This window comes from Nothoprocta perdicaria, unplaced genomic scaffold (genome assembly GCF_003342845.1).
Source record: "Nothoprocta perdicaria isolate Ctin4 unplaced genomic scaffold, notPer1 scaffold_3, whole genome shotgun sequence".
Lineage (NCBI taxonomy): Eukaryota > Metazoa > Chordata > Aves > Tinamiformes > Tinamidae > Nothoprocta > Nothoprocta perdicaria.
The window spans coordinates 4,590,899-4,611,410 of NW_020455532.1; the positions used below are offsets into that span (position 1 = coordinate 4,590,899).

General features: G+C 37.4%; 1 protein-coding gene across 2 annotated transcripts; it reads left to right on the top strand.

Moving 5' to 3' along the window:
- Nucleotides 1-274: 274 nt before the first annotated feature.
- Nucleotides 275-14,331, top strand: LOC112949765 (translocating chain-associated membrane protein 1-like). 2 transcript variants are annotated; one of them, XR_003249875.1, is made up of 12 exons: nucleotides 275-420; nucleotides 3,372-3,432; nucleotides 4,634-4,752; nucleotides 6,058-6,174; nucleotides 6,265-6,323; nucleotides 7,061-7,145; nucleotides 7,509-7,579; nucleotides 7,676-7,780; nucleotides 8,911-9,054; nucleotides 9,729-9,889; nucleotides 11,135-11,290; nucleotides 13,187-14,331. XR_003249875.1 is itself a non-coding variant. In XM_026042218.1 (11 exons), the coding sequence occupies exons 1-11, from the start codon at nucleotides 301-303 to the stop codon at nucleotides 11,206-11,208; spliced, it is 1,116 nt and encodes a 371-aa protein (XP_025898003.1). In that variant the 5' UTR covers nucleotides 275-300; the 3' UTR covers nucleotides 11,209-14,263. The 2 variants fall into 2 exon arrangements, 1 of the variants encoding a protein (XP_025898003.1); XM_026042218.1 differs by having other exon boundaries at nucleotides 11,135-14,263.
- Nucleotides 14,332-20,512: the final 6,181 nt, after the last annotated feature.

A 20,512-nucleotide genomic window follows, 5' to 3' on the forward strand; every position in this document is an offset into this window, starting at 1 on the left:
CGCCCATTACGCCCCTCGGGAGGAGGGGCTGCCGAGAAGCCCCGCCCACCAGCGCAGGGGACTGGTTGGAGCTCGCGTCACTCAGGTCGGAGCCCAACTCCCGCCGTGAGCGCCGCTGAAGCGCCGCCCCCCGGGTGCCGCTCCGTTACCTGGGCTGCTTCTTAGAGGGTTTCCTCGGGCTGCTTGTCTGGAGGAGGGGAGGGAGTGGTGGGGTTAGGYGGTTTGCCTCACGGGAGGGAAGTGTGGCGGTCTCGGGGTAGGGGTGTTGTTTTACTCGCTTTGATTGTTGGTGCTCCCGCTATGGGGCTCCGCAGGAAAAGCAGGAGCCCGCTCGTGCTGAGCCACGAGTTCGTGATCCAGAACCACGCGGACGCCGCGTCCTGCCTGGCCGTGGGTCTCCTGCTGGGGCTCATGTTCGAGGTACGGGCGCGGGCCGCCGGGACGCGGTGCCGCCGGCCCTTTCCCCGCTTCCCTGCGSCCGGTTCTCCYGGGCCCGTCTCGGTGCCTCCCTCGCACCCGCAGCTGCGGCTCCGCGCGCTCCCGCTCGCCCCTCTGCTCGCTCCTTCCCGCGCTTTCCACCTCCCTAAACTCCACTTTACCTGATTCTGTTCCCTTGAGTAMAAAATGTTCTTCCCTGCCTCTTTGCTAAACTCAGGCTCGTGTGTCTCCTGCTTGTGTGTATGTATGTACATATATATGTATATTTATATATTTTTTCCCCTGTGGTGAAGTCCACTGGGTAGGAGCACTGTTGGAAAGATGATTTCAGCAAACCTGTATTTAGAGCAAGCTTAAACTAAGTGTAACCAGGACCTGCTCCCTCTGTTGCTGCCTCAGCCCCTTAGGGATCCGGAGTCTGAAGGAAAAATGCAGGATTTCTCTTTCAGGCTGATTTCCTGCATCCCTGTGCACTTGAAAGTTATTGTAAAGTTTATTTCTATATATATTCTATATATATTCTAAGCCAGCTGCTTGCCAGTTTCTTGGGTGCCAAGAAGGTTCAATTCAGGTATCCTTTTCCTTGTGTGTTGCTGCTCTGTATGTTAGGCCAGTGAGGGGTAGGGCTTTGTAAATGGGTTAAAATATGTCAACTTTCACAGAAACAATTAAATATGTGAAATGCAGATGTTTGTCTTTGGTTTCAAAATAAACTACACATGAATTTGGAACTAATGCGCTACAGGCTTTTAGTTGTCTTTGAATGAGCAAAGCACTTGGTTGTACCTTGGATAAAACAAATTAAATGGGTTATTCCTCTGCATATGTAGAACTCTATACATCTCCTGTGTATGCAACTTTGTAATGAGATTRCCCTGTGTGTCTTTGCTATTAAAAGCAGTACTTTTTCTGGAATTCAGTTTCAAAATTCCATTTGTGTTAGCTCAGTGTTTGTATGAACACAAAAGTTGTACTTCTGTAAGTCTCCCACTACTTGGAGGAACTGTACAGAGCCCCCATCATGTTTTTATTCTGATTATGAAGCTTATTTCTTTTATAGAATGAGGAATGAGTTGATATTAGGTAAACTCAAACATAATTAGCAGGAAATTTCATGTCTATTCTGAATAAATCTCAAATTTTTAAAGTATATTTTGTGACACTTATTTTGACAAAATATTTAATATTTCATAAGTGTTACAGACCTTACCCTGCCCAGCTGTTTTCTTTTGCTCTTGACTCCTTTTTGTATTAAAGTGAAATTATTTTTAGGTTTTGAGTTTGGGCACTGAATTGCTGCATTTAAACTTATTAATGCTTTTCACAGCATTTTATGCTTACTGTGATTTCAGCTGCAGCTGTTATTGGCAGATTTCCATATATATATATATGTAAAATCTTACTAACTTATTTGCAAGTTTGAGAATTATTCCTATACTTCAGGATTTATATTAAGTAATGATGTATACTGTATACTTTCTGTATACTTTCATGAAGTACAGGCTTCAGGGTTATGGAGTTATGACCAATACTTCTATCAACTTAGAGATTGTTGCTTCTGCTGTTTTTGCAATTTGAGTTGTTCCAGATTTTGTAACCGGTCTTCTCTTGCACCCTCTAGTCATTCCCAGTCTCAGAAAGCAGTGCAGTGAGAGCAGAAGTGTGGACCRCTTCAGTATTGCTGAGGTGGTCAAGGAGCTCCCCTTTGGCGTGGGCTGTGGCAGGAAATGGACATCTCCCCTGATGGAGAGGACCTTCCACGGTGCCATCTGAGTACTGTGCTACAAAAGAGACTSTTTCTGTGGGTCCCAACTCATACCTGGTTGACAGCAGCATCTCTGTTTTGGCAAGGTGCTGATAACATCAATGCCTATGTAATTCTCTTGAAGACAGGAAAAATCTAAATAAAAAACAAGTTGACATTGAGTTTTTTGCACTCTCACTCCATTTCTTTATTTTTTGTTGAAGTTGCATGTTTTCCTCCTGAAGCAGACACAAGAATTTGTGTAGCTAAGGAGTGCAGCAGATTTGGAAATTTATTTTTGTTAAAATTAATAGTTTATCCTCCACCTTGTTTTGCTGGGTCAGTGTTAAAACTTTTGTAATGCACCTGTCCAGTTCACCATATAGCTGCTTGTAATGACCAATGTGCTACAGGGTCAAGAACCAAGGGACAATAAAGGGGAAGTCCAGATCAGTCCTCTGATGTTAGTGCAGGTTTGTACAAGCTTAGCTTGCTCACGAAACTGCAGTGGCTGGCAGTCARTTTTGTATGCCAGAAACATTTTTTTTCCTTAATGAAAATTCCTTTTAAAAGTGCTCTTCAGTATTAGGACTGCTCTACAGCTTAATTTCACAGGTGCACTCCCAAGCAGTGTASTTAAATGATTTGCCTCCCCTCCATCTTTTTTTTTGTTACAGAGAATGAGAGAATGTTGTTGTGCCACTTGCTTACTTTGTAGCTGGTTATATTTGTGCTTATTTTATATGTTCTTGTATGTTCCGATATATACATCTTTAAACCAAACTGTGAAACATAAGAGGAAAAATATCTATCTTATTTTATCTTATRTTTCTTTATAAGTTGCCCCTATGAAACATAGTTTAAGAGATTTAAAGGATCTTTTAACTTCTGAAATAAATGAAAGACATTTAGACTTCTTTAAAGTGATATTTAGTATAACGCTGAGTAATTTGAGCCTTAGCTGAAGGAACATAGTTCATGTTTTGACCCTATGCAACAAATATTAAAGGATTTGCAACATGGTGAGAGCCTCTGTGGTTCTGAGAGATGAATGGCACTGTTGGGACCCCTTTGATTTAAATCATGTGTGGGAGAACATTTGTTAATGGCATAATCGTCTACTTTTGGGTATCTATGGTCTAGCTTGTTTGAAATATCTGATATCCTTTTCTTGTCTCTTAAATTTCAGATCACGGCCAAGTACGTCATCATCTTTATCACTGTGCAGTACAATGTTACCCATGCCACTGGTAAGATTAAATCAAATCTGTTACTGTGTAATGCAAGAACTCAACTATTTTTCTTTTTTAATAAAAACCACACTTTTGTAATACGATGGTATTCTCATGTTTGTCTTTTTACTCTTAGATTTATCAATATTTTATTTAGTAAAACATTCTAGTGTTTTCCTTGTTGCTTGTGACTAATACTCTGTTATTTTTCCCATAGTTGACATTGCATTAAAATATCATTTTGTAGCAAGAAACTCATCAGCTTTTCATAGAAACCATGAGAAGTTACTGAACAGTAAACAATTTTTGTTAGCTTCTAAATATCTTTTGCTTATTTCTGATTTATGCATATATTCATATATAGAATAGTACCACATCATAATTCTTCAACAACTGGTACAGCTGTTTAGAAACATGGTTTTAGATAACAAAATGAGGTAGATGACTATGCATTTCTTCCCCTAAATATGTTTATTTCTTCCATCTTTTGTAGCTGTGGTAGTAAATATTTGGCTGGTAAGCAGCTAGTGGAATTTCTCTATATATGTATTTTCATAATAATATTAAAACCATACTATTTCTAAAAATTTTTATGTGAAGATAAGTTTCTATTTCTGTAACTTCAGTTAATTGATATTTTAACCTCTATTGATGTTTTAAACTCTATTAAAATAATACATGCCTAATTCTTTTTAGTTTCAATGCACTTGTATGAATACATATTTATAATAATGTTTTTCCCCAGCCTTTTCGTCCTTTCATCACAATTTGGAATATATTACCCAAACCTTATATTAAGAAGAAACTCRTAAATTTATTTCATCATAGACAATTTTATGTGTATTCCAAGAAATTAATCTTCTCAGTATTTTGGAAAAATAGGTGCCATGATCTACCTCTATTCCATATATGCAACTGAGTTTCAGCTATATTAGAATATGGTATGGTTGAAAGAAATGGATAGATAATACAGCTCAGTGTACTGCTCTGAATCTTTCCTTCCAGATTTAGAAGCCTATCGTTTTATTGAAGGAAAAGAAGATACAGCTTATTTCATCATGTGCAGAAATTATTTTGCTACTATCAGAAAGTTTAAAATAATATCCTGTATTAATTCAATGTAGCCTCCAAAGATACAGGTCATTGGTACCTTTTTTCAATTGCACAAAATACCTCTCCATAAGAAAGTAAAATATATGCTGTTTTTTTTCTTTTTCAGATGACCAGAGTGAACATGTTCATTTTTATGACTATGGTCCAAAAGACATTGCCACTGTTTTCTTCTACATGCTTGTAGCTATTATTCTGCATGCTGTAATCCAAGAATACATATTAGATGTAAGTTTRCTACTACTGTTTTATAAACATACTATTTTTAGCTATCAGTTGCTTAGCGTTTTATCGTGTGTGTGTGTGTGTGTGGAGTGTATAAGCCATTTAGCAAGCCCTGTTCTGATTCATCCTTTTGATCTTTAACAAAAGTACAAGTAGACCTTGACATTTGCACAGTTATATTTCCTAAAATTTTCTCTAATGTTTTTCAGTAGTACTCTTTTAACATAGACAGATGGGGGGGAAAAAAGGGTTTATGTGCCATCCAGTTGCTTAATACTCTGAAGCGGGTAATATGGTAATCATCTGACAAATGGTCTTTGACATCCTGATGTAAATTATTACTTATCTTTTTTTTTAAGGGAGTGTTTTGTTTTCTTAAGCATTATTTTCCAGAAATGTTCTGACTCTCTTATGCTCTTTTGTGCGTAATCACATGTACAATCACTTGCTTGTAGTTTGCAACATACAAAATAAATGCTGCCTGATTTTTTTTTTTTTTTTCCTAGTGTTGTGTTAGAATATAAACAAACTAAATGGCATCAGAGCTGGTGACTTTAGCTGGTGACTTTTTTTTTCTCTTCTGTTTTTTTTGTTTGTTTTATTTGCATGGGGATTTTTGACAATATGTCTTTGAGCTTGGGATGAATCTTTTACTCATAAGTTCCCTAATTCTACAACAACGAATACTAAATATTATTGTCTGAGCTCAGAGTGCCTGTGAATAAAGTTCACTGCTTTAGGTTTTTAATGTGTTTTTAGAGAATCAAAAATAAAAAGAACTGTAGTAGGATGGATTCTTTTTTTTTTTTTTTTGTCAGCTAAGCCTCTAACTTAATCATGTGMTGTTTTATACCAACTCAATTGCAAGTAAAATAAATGTCATGACCGCAGATTAGTATTGCATAGCTTTGGAAAGACTTCACAAATAGGTCATCTGAGGCAAAGGAGTTGAAATGTGTAAAGTTGAAATGTGTTGAAGTGTGTGAAGAGATTTGAAGAATATAGCAATTTGACTGTGCTGGAAAAAATACAAGAATGCAAGTGTGAGGTTTATTATCTAAATGTTTTACATGTTTATTTTGGCAGCAAGTTTTATCGAACCTATTTCTCATATACAGATGTAGCAAGTTTTAATGAACCTATTTCTCATATACAGATGTGCCTATTCTRTAGATCAAGCTGGAGCTTTATATTTTCATTGAAAAATGTGAGATTAGTGAAGTAAAAAATATCGAAGTGAGCACTAACTGCCAAATAGTTTTTTGAGGGGGGACAGAATTAAATGTGTTTATCTGCTTTTTGTTGTAGAAAATTAATAGACGTCTGCATTTGTCGAAAACAAAGCACAGCAAATTCAATGAATCAGGACAACTAGCACTTTTCTACTTGTTGTCATTTACATGGGGAGCAAGTATCTTGATTGCAGTAAGTAAGTCACCCTAATTGCCATTTTATTTACAGCATAAGCTTAAAACATTAAGAAGATCCTTAAATCACTGACTTTTTTTTCTTTAGGAAGAATTCAAGATGAACCCAACCTCTCTGTGGAAAAACTATCACCATTCTCGTATGCTGTAAGTGTTTTAAAAACTGATACTTCTAATGATTGAATTTTAAACTGCCCAGATAAGAGACTACTAAAAAAATACTGACATTCCTACAGTGTAGGAACGACAGCTAGGTGAAAATAGGATGCTTTTTTTTTGTTTTGTTTTGTTTAAAAATTGTGAACTGCAAAGGTAATTGTGAACTGTAATTGTGAAGTCCAAAGGTAATTGCATTGCTTGAACAACAATCCAATAGATATTTGCATGTCCCTAGTTTTACCATGGCAGCTGACTTAAAATGAAAGTGTTTGCAAGATGGTATGTGGACAGCTGAGGTCTTTTACAATAAAGAAGCATGTGTAGGGGAGGATGGATGATCAAATTGGGGAGGTTTTATAACTTGATTGTTATTAAAATGCCTTATAAAATTGTTTTGTTTGCCCTGTCCCCTCACCACCAGGAGTGTGGAACATGGAAGGGGAGGGTATGGTTCCTAAAGAAAGGAGTCCAATCATTGAAGGGATAACCAGATTTTGTTTTAATGCTAGTTCAAAAGGAGATTCAGAACATGTAATCAACAAATATATGGAATTCAACATACTGTCCCTTTAGAGTTATTTTATGTTTGCAGCTCCTGTGATTTTGAAATCTTATTATATAATTGGTCAGAATGAGTTATTTTAAGATAATGAATTAAAAACTTGTATATCATGTTGAAAGCTTGAACAGTCTTGTTTGTTTTCTTCATTTGAATTATTGTTTAGTTTTCAGGTAAAATTCTTCTATATTTGCCAGATTGCCTATTGGCTTCATGCACTTCCAGAGCTCTACTTTCAAAAGGTCCGAAAGGTACGAAGTGAAGTCCTCACTACAGTTAATGAAATACTATCCAATTATTCATATTAACAGTTTTGTTTATAATAACTAGATAAATTTTTAAATATTCATATTTGTATATTATGAATTCATATTATCAGATGTTTATCTTTTATTGATATATTCTAATTTGCTTTTAAATTTTAATTGTTTGTATTTGCTATTATATTTAGTCTGTCGGACTAAAATGTGTGTGCAGTATCTATGGATGTCAAATTGGATATACTTCCAACGATTTATACAGTAATGAGAAAAATAATCAATATTAATTACAAGCTTTTTCTTTGAATAACATATAATATACTGTTATAGTTCAACTAATTTCTCTAATTCTAGGAAGATATTCCAAGGCAGCTATGTTATATTTGCCTTTACATTGTTCATATCTCTGGTGCCTATATTTTAAAGTAAGTGCTTGCACAATCATTTTGAATGGATTTATTACATTTTACAAAATTATATATATATATATATTTATTATATATATATATTTTGTTTTATAGTTTGCAGCATTTGGGACTGATTCTCATGGTACCTCACTACTTGGTGGAACTCATTTTTCATGCCTCACGCCTTTTCTACTTCAGTGATGAAAACAAGCAAAAAGGGTAAATCTTGCATGTATTAATTAATATTTAGAACTTTGGGTACTGTTTGCATATGAGTGTTAGCAATTGTAATGTATAAATGTATTCACAAGTATATACAAATATTCAGGTAGCAAACCTCACACTTTCTGTGCCTGTTAGTGCTTGCTTGGAATTCCAACAAGTCATTGTCACTATATAAAGTCAATGAACAAATACACAACTTCATAGATATCATAGTAAGGTTCTGTTTAGACTTTTGTTAAGGTCTCATCTGAATTTGTGTCAGTTGCTTCAGATCCTGCAAGTTGCTATTTGCCTAAGTGTTCATAAATGTATGTAGGGACACTTGTTTTTAAAACAAACCAACCCAAGAATAAAATGAGCCTGCCCTATAAGTTTTTTTTTTTTTTCAAGGCTTTCCCTCACTCTTAAGAGCAAGAACAGGTAGTATCTAAAGTGTAAATGATAGCATCTCTTCAATAATATATCTGTTAAATAATATTTTCAACTATTCTAGAAAGGACAGGTATAAACATAATATATCTTTAAGGAAAGGAAGGAGATACGTTGAGATACGTGTAAGGCATTTTAAGAATGGTTGCGTTCATTTCACCATCTGAATTTGAATTGCCTGCTTGAGCAGGAAGGTTGGACTAGATGATCTGTAGAGGTCCCTTCCAACCTTAAATATTCTGTGAATCTGTGAATCTGTGAATGAAAGGCTTTTGGAGATGCTGCTATGAATAAAACATCATCGTCACCTTTGGGGTTTTTTAGCTCTGTTTTTCCTCTGTGTGACTACCCACCTAGAAGAAATKATCATGCACATCTTCCTTTTATGTAGTTCTTTAGAAATAGTCACCCTCTTGAGGCAATCCAGTGTTGGTGCTCCTTCTGATCTTTTACAAGATCCATTTATGTTACATACTTAACATACTCTAGATTGAGCATAAACTCTATATTGAACACTCTGAGACAGGATAGAATGCTTTGGRAAAGACCGAGAGGTCATTTTTCTGCAAATATTGATTTATTCCTTTCTCTGTTATTGAGGGAAGTTGAATGAAAAGCTCTTTGTGCACTTAACTTGGTTGAAAATAAATGGTCTGAAAGGAGAAAGCACATTAATTTTATTATTTTGTTTTCAGGTTTACCATTTGGGCTTTACTTTTCATGATGGCACGTCTTTTGACCTTAACTTTATCAGTCCTCACATTTGGATTTGGTCTGGCAGGAGTAGAGAATCCAGATTTTTCCACAGCAGATGGAAACTTCAATGTACTCCCTGTGAGGTATAACAAGGCTAGTAGACATTCATACTTTTGTATAATGTGCATTTTCAAATTGTCTTTTAATAAAGCAATGCAAGGTGATAATGTGATCCGAACAGATTCCCTCTCTTTATGCATCAGAGGTGACATATTCCTTTGCATTTTTAATGGGAAGGGGAATTATATTCTTTTTCACAAAATTAGTGAAACAGACTATAGGGAAAGCATAAGATGAAAATACTTGCTTTTTAATAAATTGGTTATCATAGGATGATACTGTCACAGAAATTCTTTACTTATGGGTATAATATCATTTAAAGATATTAATATTGTGATTTTAAAATATTTTTTGATTGTGACTCTCCTAAAATATTTCATTTTTCAGAATAAGCTCATTACTTTAACATTCGCTCTTAAATTCTGTCCTCAAATAGGAGGGAAGGGTTTTGAATATATGTGATTTCTTAGTTTTAATGATTTGTCAGAAAAGGCATCTTACTCAGTTTCCTATCAGGCACTGAAAATTAAGATCATAACCCGTGGACAAACATGACTGCTTCTATCAATTGTATATAATTCCCATTTGTTTCTCATATGAACACACACCCCATCTTGGAATTAAATCTTCTGATTTTATCCTTTGGCTTGAAGAAAACTTTTATCTAATTGTCTCAATTCTCAAACTTTTTTTTTAGGGTTAGCTGCCTGACTGCCATTTGTCTAACACAAGCCTGGATGATGTGGAAATTCATAAACTTTCAGCTGAAGAAATGGAGAGAGCATATTCAGAACCAGATTCCTAAGAAAAAAATAACTAACACAAAGAGCAAACCAACAAAAAGGGAATCAAACAGAGGTCAGTGACATAATGTTCTTAAGCTATTTCTAGTCTAAATGTTTTTATACAGAATATATCTAACTTGTTTTTTAAAATCACATCTATATTTTGATATGTAGAGAATATAGATAACACTACAGCTTCTTTGAAAGCTGGAAAATATTCTTTTATTCCATATTACTGGAAAAACAGCACATTGTGTTTAGTGTTAGTGCTGAAGAATCCCGAGATATCTTCAGGACTAGTGCTATGCATTGAACTGTGTGTGAATCTAAATGTGAGGAATGTTTCTAAGGAAATAAATTGATATGTATACCACATTGTACTTCAAATGAGCATTTGTTGGTCAAGAGATTTTCTAAAGTCAGTATTTTTTTCTGCAAACTTCAGTTTAATGCCCTGCTGCAGCCAAGGTTTGTGGTGTCTGTGTGTTGTTGTTGTGTGTGTGTGTGTGTGTGTGTGTGTTTTTTTTTTTTTTTTTAAAGCTGGCTGGGATGTGCCATTGTTTAAATCGCTCTGTGCATCTACATCCTGAAAATTGGATGTGCTTTTGGTGACCCCGTCTGAAAGGCTAACACCAGAAAAATACAAAAAAAGATGACAGTAAAAGGAGAGTTTAAAAATCACCTAGCTTGGAGAGAAAGTGGCTGACAGGAGATATGATGGAGTTCAAAAACCTTAAGTGATTTGAACAGGCAAATAACCAAATGACTGTTTGCTATTTCTCATAGCATAAGGCTAGAGGATTTTCAATGAAATTATCAAATGGTACATTTAAAACAAAAGGAGAAAGTAAAACACAGAACTCATTTCCTCAGAAGTTCGCAAATGGTATTTCTTAAGAGATTTAGTAAGGTACTAATAAAGAGATTTAATTCCTGAGAGTTCAGCCTGTCAGTAGGTAATATTAAAGCAGTGGTTTAAGAGTGATTTCTTGAGGCCTAAATTGCAAAACTCTGAATTTTCTGGAACTTCAGGGGAATTATGTTGGTTGAACTACTTTATTTGTGCTGTATATATTGTTCCTGAAACCTCTGCTACTAGGTATTTATGGAGGAAATGCACTGAACTTAAAACTAACTTCTGTCTAACCTCCATTCTTATCAGCTTTGTATGAAGTTCTTCATTTTAGGTGTCTGACTAGATGTTACTTAGATGCTTAAGTATTTTTGAGATGCTAGTCTAATTTCAGTGTATTTATTTTTTAATGTTAAGTTGTGTTTCTTCTTCCTGTAATTTAATTGTCTCTTTTTAAAATTACAGTYAACTTTGTTAATGGAGTGGCAAAGTTGGAAGATGGAGCGTCACTACGAATAAGAAAAATGAAACCAATATAAACTAATTTAACAGAAGACTGTGACTTTAAAACTTGATCCTGCAAAACTCTTATTTGGATATTATATAAATGGACACTATCAGGTTAATTTAAAACATTTCTCTCATTTAATAACTTGCATTTGTGACAACACATCATCTTTAATCAAGGTTAACTTAAGGGCCTTGAAATTTCACTTTTCTTTGACAAGAAAAACAGACGAAACTTTGAATCACTGGCTCTGTGATCAGAGTGCGATCAGAAATTACCACATTTCTATAATATTTGCATTAGAGACAYTTCAGGATTCTGTTTTCATTTAAAGACTGCTTTCATTTAAAACTGTTTCTGGAAATATTGCGGTATAATTATTTTACAGATATGTAGATGGTTCCATTGAATATACAAATAATGAAGATGAGCAGATTGGTGAAACAAAGTATTTCATTGGCAGAAGAAATAAGCGTATATGCCTTTGGAAGTAAAATGAATTGAGTCAATTCTTTTGTTTGTTTTTTTTATTAGTATACTAAGAGATACTGTGCAAGTTSAAATGGGAAATGATTCTAAGGCAGAGATGCGTGGTGAAGTTGCCTTTAAATTTCACATCGTTCCTTTCTGACTTAGTGGAAGTGAATTGTCAGGAAAATAGAATCTGCACAGAAAATAATGAACTCACAGGAGTACTTTGCTTGTATGTACTGTAATGGACTCTCTTAAAATTTACAAGAATAAGACAATTCCATGCTCATCTCTGCAACTGTCTGTATTTAATTTCTTTCACCCTGCTAAGATAAAACTTACTGTTTTATTCCATGTTTAGATAAACCTCTGTGCCACATTCAGGTATTCTCTTTGTGTATTAAACTCAATATTTTATAAGGAAGATCTGAGACATAGGGAGAGTAGCTCTGAATTCTCAAGTCTTGTCAGCTTTTAAATTACAACCTTTGGGAGCAATGCCCAAATGTCTAATGGCTTTGAAATGACTTTGAAACAGTAAAACCTATTGCAAACCCCTGATGCCAGGTAAACCCAAGCATCTGATGATGAAGTCAAAACAAAACGCACAGTGGGAGTCTCATATAGAAGTGTTTAGATAGATGGGATCCAACTAAAAGATAGACCTAAGTTTAGGGTAACAAATAGAATGTACTGCTGCTTTGTTCTTAAATCCCATTTTTGTCAAAGGGCTTTTTTCAAAAGTTTCTGGATGTGTGTTCCAGAGTGCTCAGGAAAGCTGCTTTTCATAGTCTGTGCTAGGGCCTGTGTAACACCTCAGTGGTTAAAGGAATGAAGGGGATGTTGGACTTTTCAGTTCTTTATTTTAAAGGTAGCTTTGTCAGTGTGGTRTTAGGTTTTGTTTTTGTTTTTTTCCCCTGAAGACAGAAGCTGATTGCATTTGTCATTTCCAAACAATTTTATGAATGTCAAATCCAGTAACAATCAAATTGGATGCTGACTCATTCCTGTAGACTTAACCGTGAAGTTATATAACTTATCTGAAGTTATGTAAAATTTCCATCAGCCCAAATGTTGGGGCATGTGTCCTATGCAATTAATGTGTCCTGTGCAATGAATGATCCTATCAAGTCCTTTTTATCTTTATTTTAAGACTCTAATTTATGCAAATTATAAGACTTTTAGAGTAATTGTATGTTTTATGTTGTCAAAATCTAAACAGTAAATTTATGTGGCAGAAGTCCTTTGCAAGTAGTCATATGCGCATCATAAAATATCATGCATCTGYTCTTAGGGGAAAACTAAAGTTAGGTCCTCTTATTTTTACCCCTCTTGTCTTCCTGGTGAGTATGAAAGAGTTGCTTTACCTTATGTTTGCTTTATGATTGAATGACACTTTTRGGCCATGTAGAAAAACTTACTTTACAGATTTATATCTTAGTTTTTGAATGGTATGATGCAAGTGMACAGATTGTTTCTGACAGAAACGTATCAGCTCAAGAATGCTTTTTGTTACGTTTTTTATCTCCACTTCTTAGGTTCTGAACTGACCRTCTAGCATGGAGTTGAGTGGAAGCTGTATAGTGGTGACAAGATGGGGACACTGCTGTTGCTCTTTGCCACTTSTGTTCAAGTCTAATAAATAACTGTTATGGATCAGAGTAGACTCTAAAATGTAACATGTTCTCAAAACTTTATTAACTCCCATCTCCCAAGTACATGTGAGATTTTCTGAATGCTCAGTACGGGGGAATGCTACCCAATTCTGTGTAAATAATTAATTAGTTTCATTATGTTGAAGTGGGGTGGGGGAGGCAATGTTTTGTCTGCATTTATTTCTTAATATTATAAGAACAGATTGATGCATCCACTTAAATTGAGGGAATCAATGTACAATATCTTTATACCATCTGAATGGTGACTTTCGTCACAGAAATTGGTAGGGGAGAAATGGGTAAGAACACYGAGACTGTAAACTACAAGTATTTAGGTGTGTAGTTTTAAATCTTTGTAGCTGAAACTGGATTTATAGACTTAGTTATCATGAGTAATGTTAACAAACTGATATGCTTGTAACAATTTTGTTACGATTATCACCTAAATTCTTCTGTAGAGTTGCTTTGCACTTAAACCAGCAATGTATTCCATATTACATTGATAGAAGTGTGATTTAGCAGATAATACTGTTTTGTTTTTAATGGCTGTTAAACTGTATTTTAATTTCGGTTAATTATCTTGTCTGTCCTTTTCTGGTTGAACAATTAGTGTTGAAAGGCTTTATTTTTAAAGCATTAGGAAAAGATAATTTGTGTAAATATCACTTCATCAAAATTATGCTTTTGTGAAAAGTTGCTAAAAATACTGTCCTTTATTTTTACTGAAGCACAACAGAGCGTTTGATTCCAGGTTTTTGTTGTTTGGCATATAATCCATAGTACTAGGTCTGTGKTTTTTTTCATGAATGCAGTTTTTGATTGGCCATATTATCCAGCTATGCAATTCTGATCCATCTCATTTTAGTTTAATTTTGCCTAATTTCCTTCAATGACATTAGATCATCTGTTTTATTATTCTGCTAAGTCAATTACTTTTGGTACTCTGGTCAGGTATGCAGATTAGCCACAGAAATGGCAGTCAAGGCAAAAGATATGTAGATGGATTTATTTAAAAAAAAAATCCTTTAATATTACCACCTATTTCCTCTCAATGCTGAATTTCTTTGCTTCTTATTCAATACCAGGAAGTCTTTTCTATTCAACTTGTATGATGGCTGTGCTAGTTGTAAGGTCTTCCCAATACTGGATATTCTCTTCAACCCCAATCAAACAATTTTCAATCAATCTGCTGCAAGCTATTAGCATACAAAACCATAACCAAAATAAAACAGAAGGAAAAGCAGATGAAAATTTTCTAGTCATTAAGAAGTGCCAATTCAGCGCCAGAAAGGCTGGAAATGATGTGACAAACTGTTATTCTGCTTAAGCTGCTTAATTCAGAGGGCTCTAAAATAAAGATTCTTTGGTACTCGATCTTTGAAATTCATAGTTTTTGGTTGTGATTTTGGATTTGTGGCTTGACAGTTATTTTGTTGTTTTTGTGTTKATTATTGCTTATTATTTGAGAAAAAGGGGTGGAAAATTACTTTTATCCTGGAATAATACTGAAAAATGGAGCATAGGAAATGCTCCATTTCTGTGGAGATGTTCTTGTGATTTCCTTGTAAAGCATTTCAGCATTTAAAAAAATCCAGTTAATGGATGGAACAGGAAAAAAAAATAGCCTTGGGTAAAAGCTCATATAAAGAGTGCTTATTGATCATGCTTAGTGGTTTTTTTCACAGAGTAAAAACAAAACACAAAAATAAGTAGGCTGAAGAAATCTTCACTTTCACTAACTCTCTAAATATAAAATGATCTTAGGAAAAAAAATGGCAAACAAATCAGAGAGCAATGCCCTGCAAAAGGAAAATATTCTTTTTGTGGGGAAGAATAATAGCTGATAGGAAAGGTTGAGTGACTGCATTGCRGTCACAGTCAAGATGAATGGCAGTGTCCAAAAGATGAACTGTGGGTCCTGTTTCCTTAAGTCAGTGCTTCCATTGGCCTTTTATTGACTGGGAAAGTGTTGTGATCAAATTGGATTTGATTAGTGCATTACCTAAATTGAGCTTAAATTCAGGTGTGTCTCTTGGTACATGTCTTTTTCTTTACATTTGTTTAAATCTATTTGCATGTTTGGCCGGATATACTACTTAATGCACCAGTAGGTGGAGCAAATAGGTGAAAATATTAAATTATACAGCTTTACAGCTATATTATCAGTTTTAGGACAATTACATTTTTTGTCGTTGCTCTTAAATTCTTGGAGCATCACCTATCAATTAGAGCAAACATTTTACTACCATATTCTTCATTGTATAAAGTGAGAGCTGCTTTTGAAGTTAGCTTAAAATCTTGTGGTTTAGAACAGATAAAAACTAAATGGCTAAAGAAGTTAAAAACAAAGCATATATAATATTCATACTGTTGCACTTGTGCAACTTCACATGTTGTGAATCATTGAGTCTCAAGAGTGATAGCTAAAATGTAAATAGCTAAAGAGCTTCTGATCTAAATGGAAGAAATATGAGTAATGGGCTGTTTGCAGTTCAGTAGTATTGTTTTTTTATCACTGTCTTTAAACTATCCCTCTCTTGCACATCCCCTGTGTTTCTTTTATGTCACCCTAACATTAACTCTTTTCTGTGATGCTGTGATAGCAAATCTGTCCTTACCGACTGGTTAAATTTGAATTCACGAGGTCAGGCATGCATTTATAATTAATAAGTTATTGTGCAGTATAAGGACAAGGTGAAATCTGAGGTGGAGCTACACTTGCTGGTTTTTCCAAAACACGGTGTACTTGGATTTCTTTTCCCTATGAATTAYCTTGGTTAGCAATGCTTGCAGAGATGATTGCAACCTCATAAGATCTTATATTAACAACTCCATATGCACTCAACACTATTTGGACTTTTCGTGGGGAAGGAGTGGGGGACCAAGACCAGCAGGTGAACTTAATGGTGCTACTTGTCTGCTCCTTTGCTGCTTGTGTCCTAGTTCGGTAATGAGCGCTGTAAGTTCTGCCAAGCAGCTCGTACGTCATGAGTGTCACTGCAGTAACGTTCTGCTCCAGATATTTGTTATTTTGCACTTAAACGTCTTCAAAAGGAAGGGGGCATTTCCTTAGGGTTGCTTTGAGTCCATAAAACTTAGGTATGCTATGATCTGCTTGTCCAAACTTGGGCTGCAAGAATTTCACTTTTGGTTCAGGAAATATTAATTCACTGAGCACCAGGCTTACTGGAGCAAATTGAGGCAGAGGTAGTTTATACTTTACATCTAAGGAAGATCTTTATTCTAGTTGCTTAAACTTTCAACTTTATTCAACACTTGTTATTATTTATCATTACTAAATAACTAAAAAACATTTAATAAAGCAGGGCCGGAGGGGCTGGGAGGAGGCCGCTCTCGCCCCSTTTAGCCCCACACGAGTCTCAGACGCCCCTTGCAGGACAGCGGCAGCCCCCGCGCCCGGCGCGGGTCCCCGTCGCGCGCCTCACGCGGGCGGTGGCGGCGGTCCTGGGTCGCGCGGGGACTACAGGGCCCGTGGTGCCGCGCGCGGGGGCCGGGCCGCGACGGCACTACAGCTCCCGCCGGGCCCCGCGGCCGCGCTAGGCCGGCCGGCTCCTATTTAAATCTAGGCAGCGAGGAAAATGGCGGCGAGAGGCTGAGTGCGGCGGCGGGCGCGACGCAGCCGAGCGCTGGCTCCGCTCCCAGGTGAGGCGGCTGGGAGGRAGCGGCGGGCGCGGGGCAGCCCCGTCCGCGCTGCTCGCGCCGCGGCGGGGCGGGAGCGACTGCGAGGGGCGCCCGCGCCGCGCGGCGGCGCCTCGGCGAGGGCAGCGCGGGGCTTCCCTGCCCGCTACAACTTGGCGGCGGCGCCGCGAGGCGCCTCGCGAGGCGGCGGCGCGAGGGCACCGGGGCTGCCTCTGCGCGGCGCCCCTTCCCGGGCGCTGCCGGAGCCTCGGCCGCTGCCCCGCGCTCGGTAAGTGCGAGGGGTCTCCGGGAACGGCGGAGAAACGCCGGGAATGGCGGGGCGCTGCCTCGCGGCGGCAGCGGAGCCGCTGCCGAGGGATGCGAGGAGCGGGGGCTGTTGTGGCTTTTAATTTTTCCTGAGGTCACAGACCGGTAACTGGACAAGGTGCTGGGTATAAAGGGGCGCCTATGGGGCTAAATGGGTGTCGGAGGCTGTTGTAATTCCCAGCGTCCTTCTTTGTGCCATCCTGAAGTTGGTTCTGTGCTGGGGGGGAAAGAGAAGCTTCCCGCTCTAGCAGCGTATCCAGGGAACACTGCTCTGAAATTCCTCTCTTAAGGCAGCATCTCCTTCCTCCTTAACCCGTTAAGGAAAAAAAAAATGTTTTGCCTTTAAATGATTTATCTAAAAGTTATTGCCGAAAAYGTTAGGTTGGATTTTGTCCAGAGTAACGAGACACGATTGAAGYGAATTTGGAAGTGTGACAGCCGGGAACGTCTAGTTGTGTAGCGCCTGTAACAGCGGTAAAACAGGCACTTTAAATAAGAAGCTTAATCCGTCATCGCCCTTGTAAAATAAATATTTTGTAGTAAAATATTTTCTACTTGCGGGGAACGGCTGCACATGAAGTAAAGGGGTGTGTTCTGGGTATCAATAAAAGGCAGCTTCGTAGTAAGAGGTCACGGCAGAAAGATGAGGGGAAACGGGCAAAACGGGGGGTGTTTTTAATGAGACAGTGCGAGATAACATGCACCGTGTGGCTGTAGTCCCTGTTAAATGTCATTGTAATAGGCTGTTTCTGCGCTACTCTGGTTCCGAATCTCATTCACCTCTGTTACTACAACTAATTTTTTTTTAATGTGGCAGTTAATATCAGTGGATTTGCTGCTGTGAAATGAAGCTAAAGATTGGGGGGTGARGAGGGGAAGTGATGGCAGACAGAATAAACCCAATATTCTGGCTTGCCGTAAGTACCTTGCGTGGGAACAAAGTGCTGCTTCCAGGCCGCTTTTATTATGGCATGTGATGATATGTATTTTTTTTTAATTCTTCRTTTTTAACCTCTGTTCATTTTGGGTTTTGATTTTCATTACTTGGAAGTTTAGACTTCTTTTTTTTTTTTGAGTGCAGTATCACTCAGATTCTGATGTGTAGTCAAGATAAAATGCAGAGTAGGAAGAAGGAAATTTTATCTACAGTAAAATGTTATGTTTTGATCATGTGCTTTCTTTCATTAATACCAATCAAGAAATCACAGCTAAAGCTTTCAAAATGAATTTCTGCACWATAGTTCCTTAGAATATATCTTATTTTTTTAAAGAACTCTGAAAAATAAACGGTTTCTTGGCTATATTTGTGTGCAAAATGAAGTCTCCATTGATAGCATGTAAAATGATATTGGACACTACAGTCTGACACTGGAGGTTGCTTCAACTCCTGCATCTAAATGAGCYTCCCTCTAAGACGTGATCTTGAATGACTGTATAATACAGGATATTCTGCATTATGTTAATGGCAGCTGCTTGATCATGAATATTTAGAGATATCTTAAATATTATTTCTCTTGTATGTTTTTAAAGCTGAAAAATGGAGRTGAGGGGGAGGAGACGAATACTATTTTCCTTTTTATGCTAAGGATATGAGAGAATACCTAAACCTGAATGCCAGGGCAGGGTGCCTGTTCACATTTTTTTGTATGTGTAAATCTGTTGACACTTTTAAACATAGCATACTAAGGAAGAGGCATTTGTGAAAGAATTTAACCACAGCTGATTAAAATCAGAGTGGAAATATATTCAGCAGCAGATATAATATGTTGTATTTAGTTAGGTAAAGGTAGATTAAATCCTTTTTCACCAGTGAGAATGGGAGGAATACTTCAGAAAGACCCTACTGCTTTAAAAAATACATTTAATTTAGCATGTAATTTTTATTTTAAAATTGACAGTTATCAATAGCCTGATTGTCTTTGAAGCAGAACAAAATGAGCTTGGCTCCAAACTGAATCACATGAGGGATTTTCAGTTTTCCGAATGAATTATGTGAAATTATCATTGAGGTTCTATGCGCATACGTGTTTTTCTTCATATTGGCTAGCGCCAGCTCTGTTTCTCATATTGTATGGATTTTTTTTTTTTTTTTTAAAGAAAAGGGGAGGGGGCAACAGTTGCTTAAGACAGTGTGCTGTTTAAATGAGAGGGCAATGAGGCCACCAGAGGTTTTACTACCCATTTTGCTTATAACCTGGAAAGTCAGGTTTGCTGCTGCTAAGGAACAGCTTAGGATATGCTGAAAGGCACCTATTCTGAGGTCAAAAAGGGCTTTCCTGCAGCAGCAGTCACTGCTTTTGCAGCAGACAAGGGGAACAGGGAAGGTGAGGCCAGCTCTACAGTTACCAGTCTAACTTCTGGTGTTCCACGGTCTCCTTTTTATTTAAATCCCCTCCCACACTTGTCACCTTCCCAGTTGCATGGGAGCAAGCCCTGATCAGGGACACTCCAACTGTTTGCTGGACATTCTGTGTTAAGTTATGCATCGTTGCCATCTTGGAAACCTTATTTAAAATTCCTTTTTGTTTTTTTTTTTTAAAAACCTCATTTTATTTCTTGTTTGAAAGCTGTCAGCACAGACTGTGCCATGACTTCAAGCCTAAGAACACCAGAACTTTCGTGAACCAGACTGTTCTGGAAACCTCGAAAYGTGTCTAGAAATTCAGTGATCACGAGGTCCTGCCAAGCAACTTTTTCATCCAGGTTGTTGCACATGTGGCTGAACTAMCCCGAAGTCTTGCCCTGACTCACCAGGTGCCCCTGGGGAGGCGCAGAGAGGGCAGGACAGCTGTGTTACGTTGCCAGCCGCAATGACCAGCACCTGTGTTTGGGTGGGCCCAACATGAGCTTCTTGTCACAAAGCCTATGTTCTTTGCTGCTTCCATGCTTCTCTGCATGTCAGGATGCATCAGATSCACAAAATGAGATAATCTGGTACCAAAGGTATATCCAGAAAGCCTTTTAGTGGCATTTCTTGAGGTTTCTATGTACAGTTGCATGGAATATCTGGTGTGACTCTGAGGATTTTCTTCTGTTCCTCTAGTTGTCCACTGCATGGAAAAGAGAAAAGTAGTTGTCTGCTTTTTCAAAAGCAGCACCTAAATGGTTTGCCTGGTTAAAAGCGTTAACTAGATGATGCTTTTCACCTGTCTCTTGTTTAGTTCTAGACTCACACAGGTGTTTTCTCTTGGCAGCAGGGGGATGGGGACTGAATGTTAAGGAGAAACAGAAGTGACTTGAATG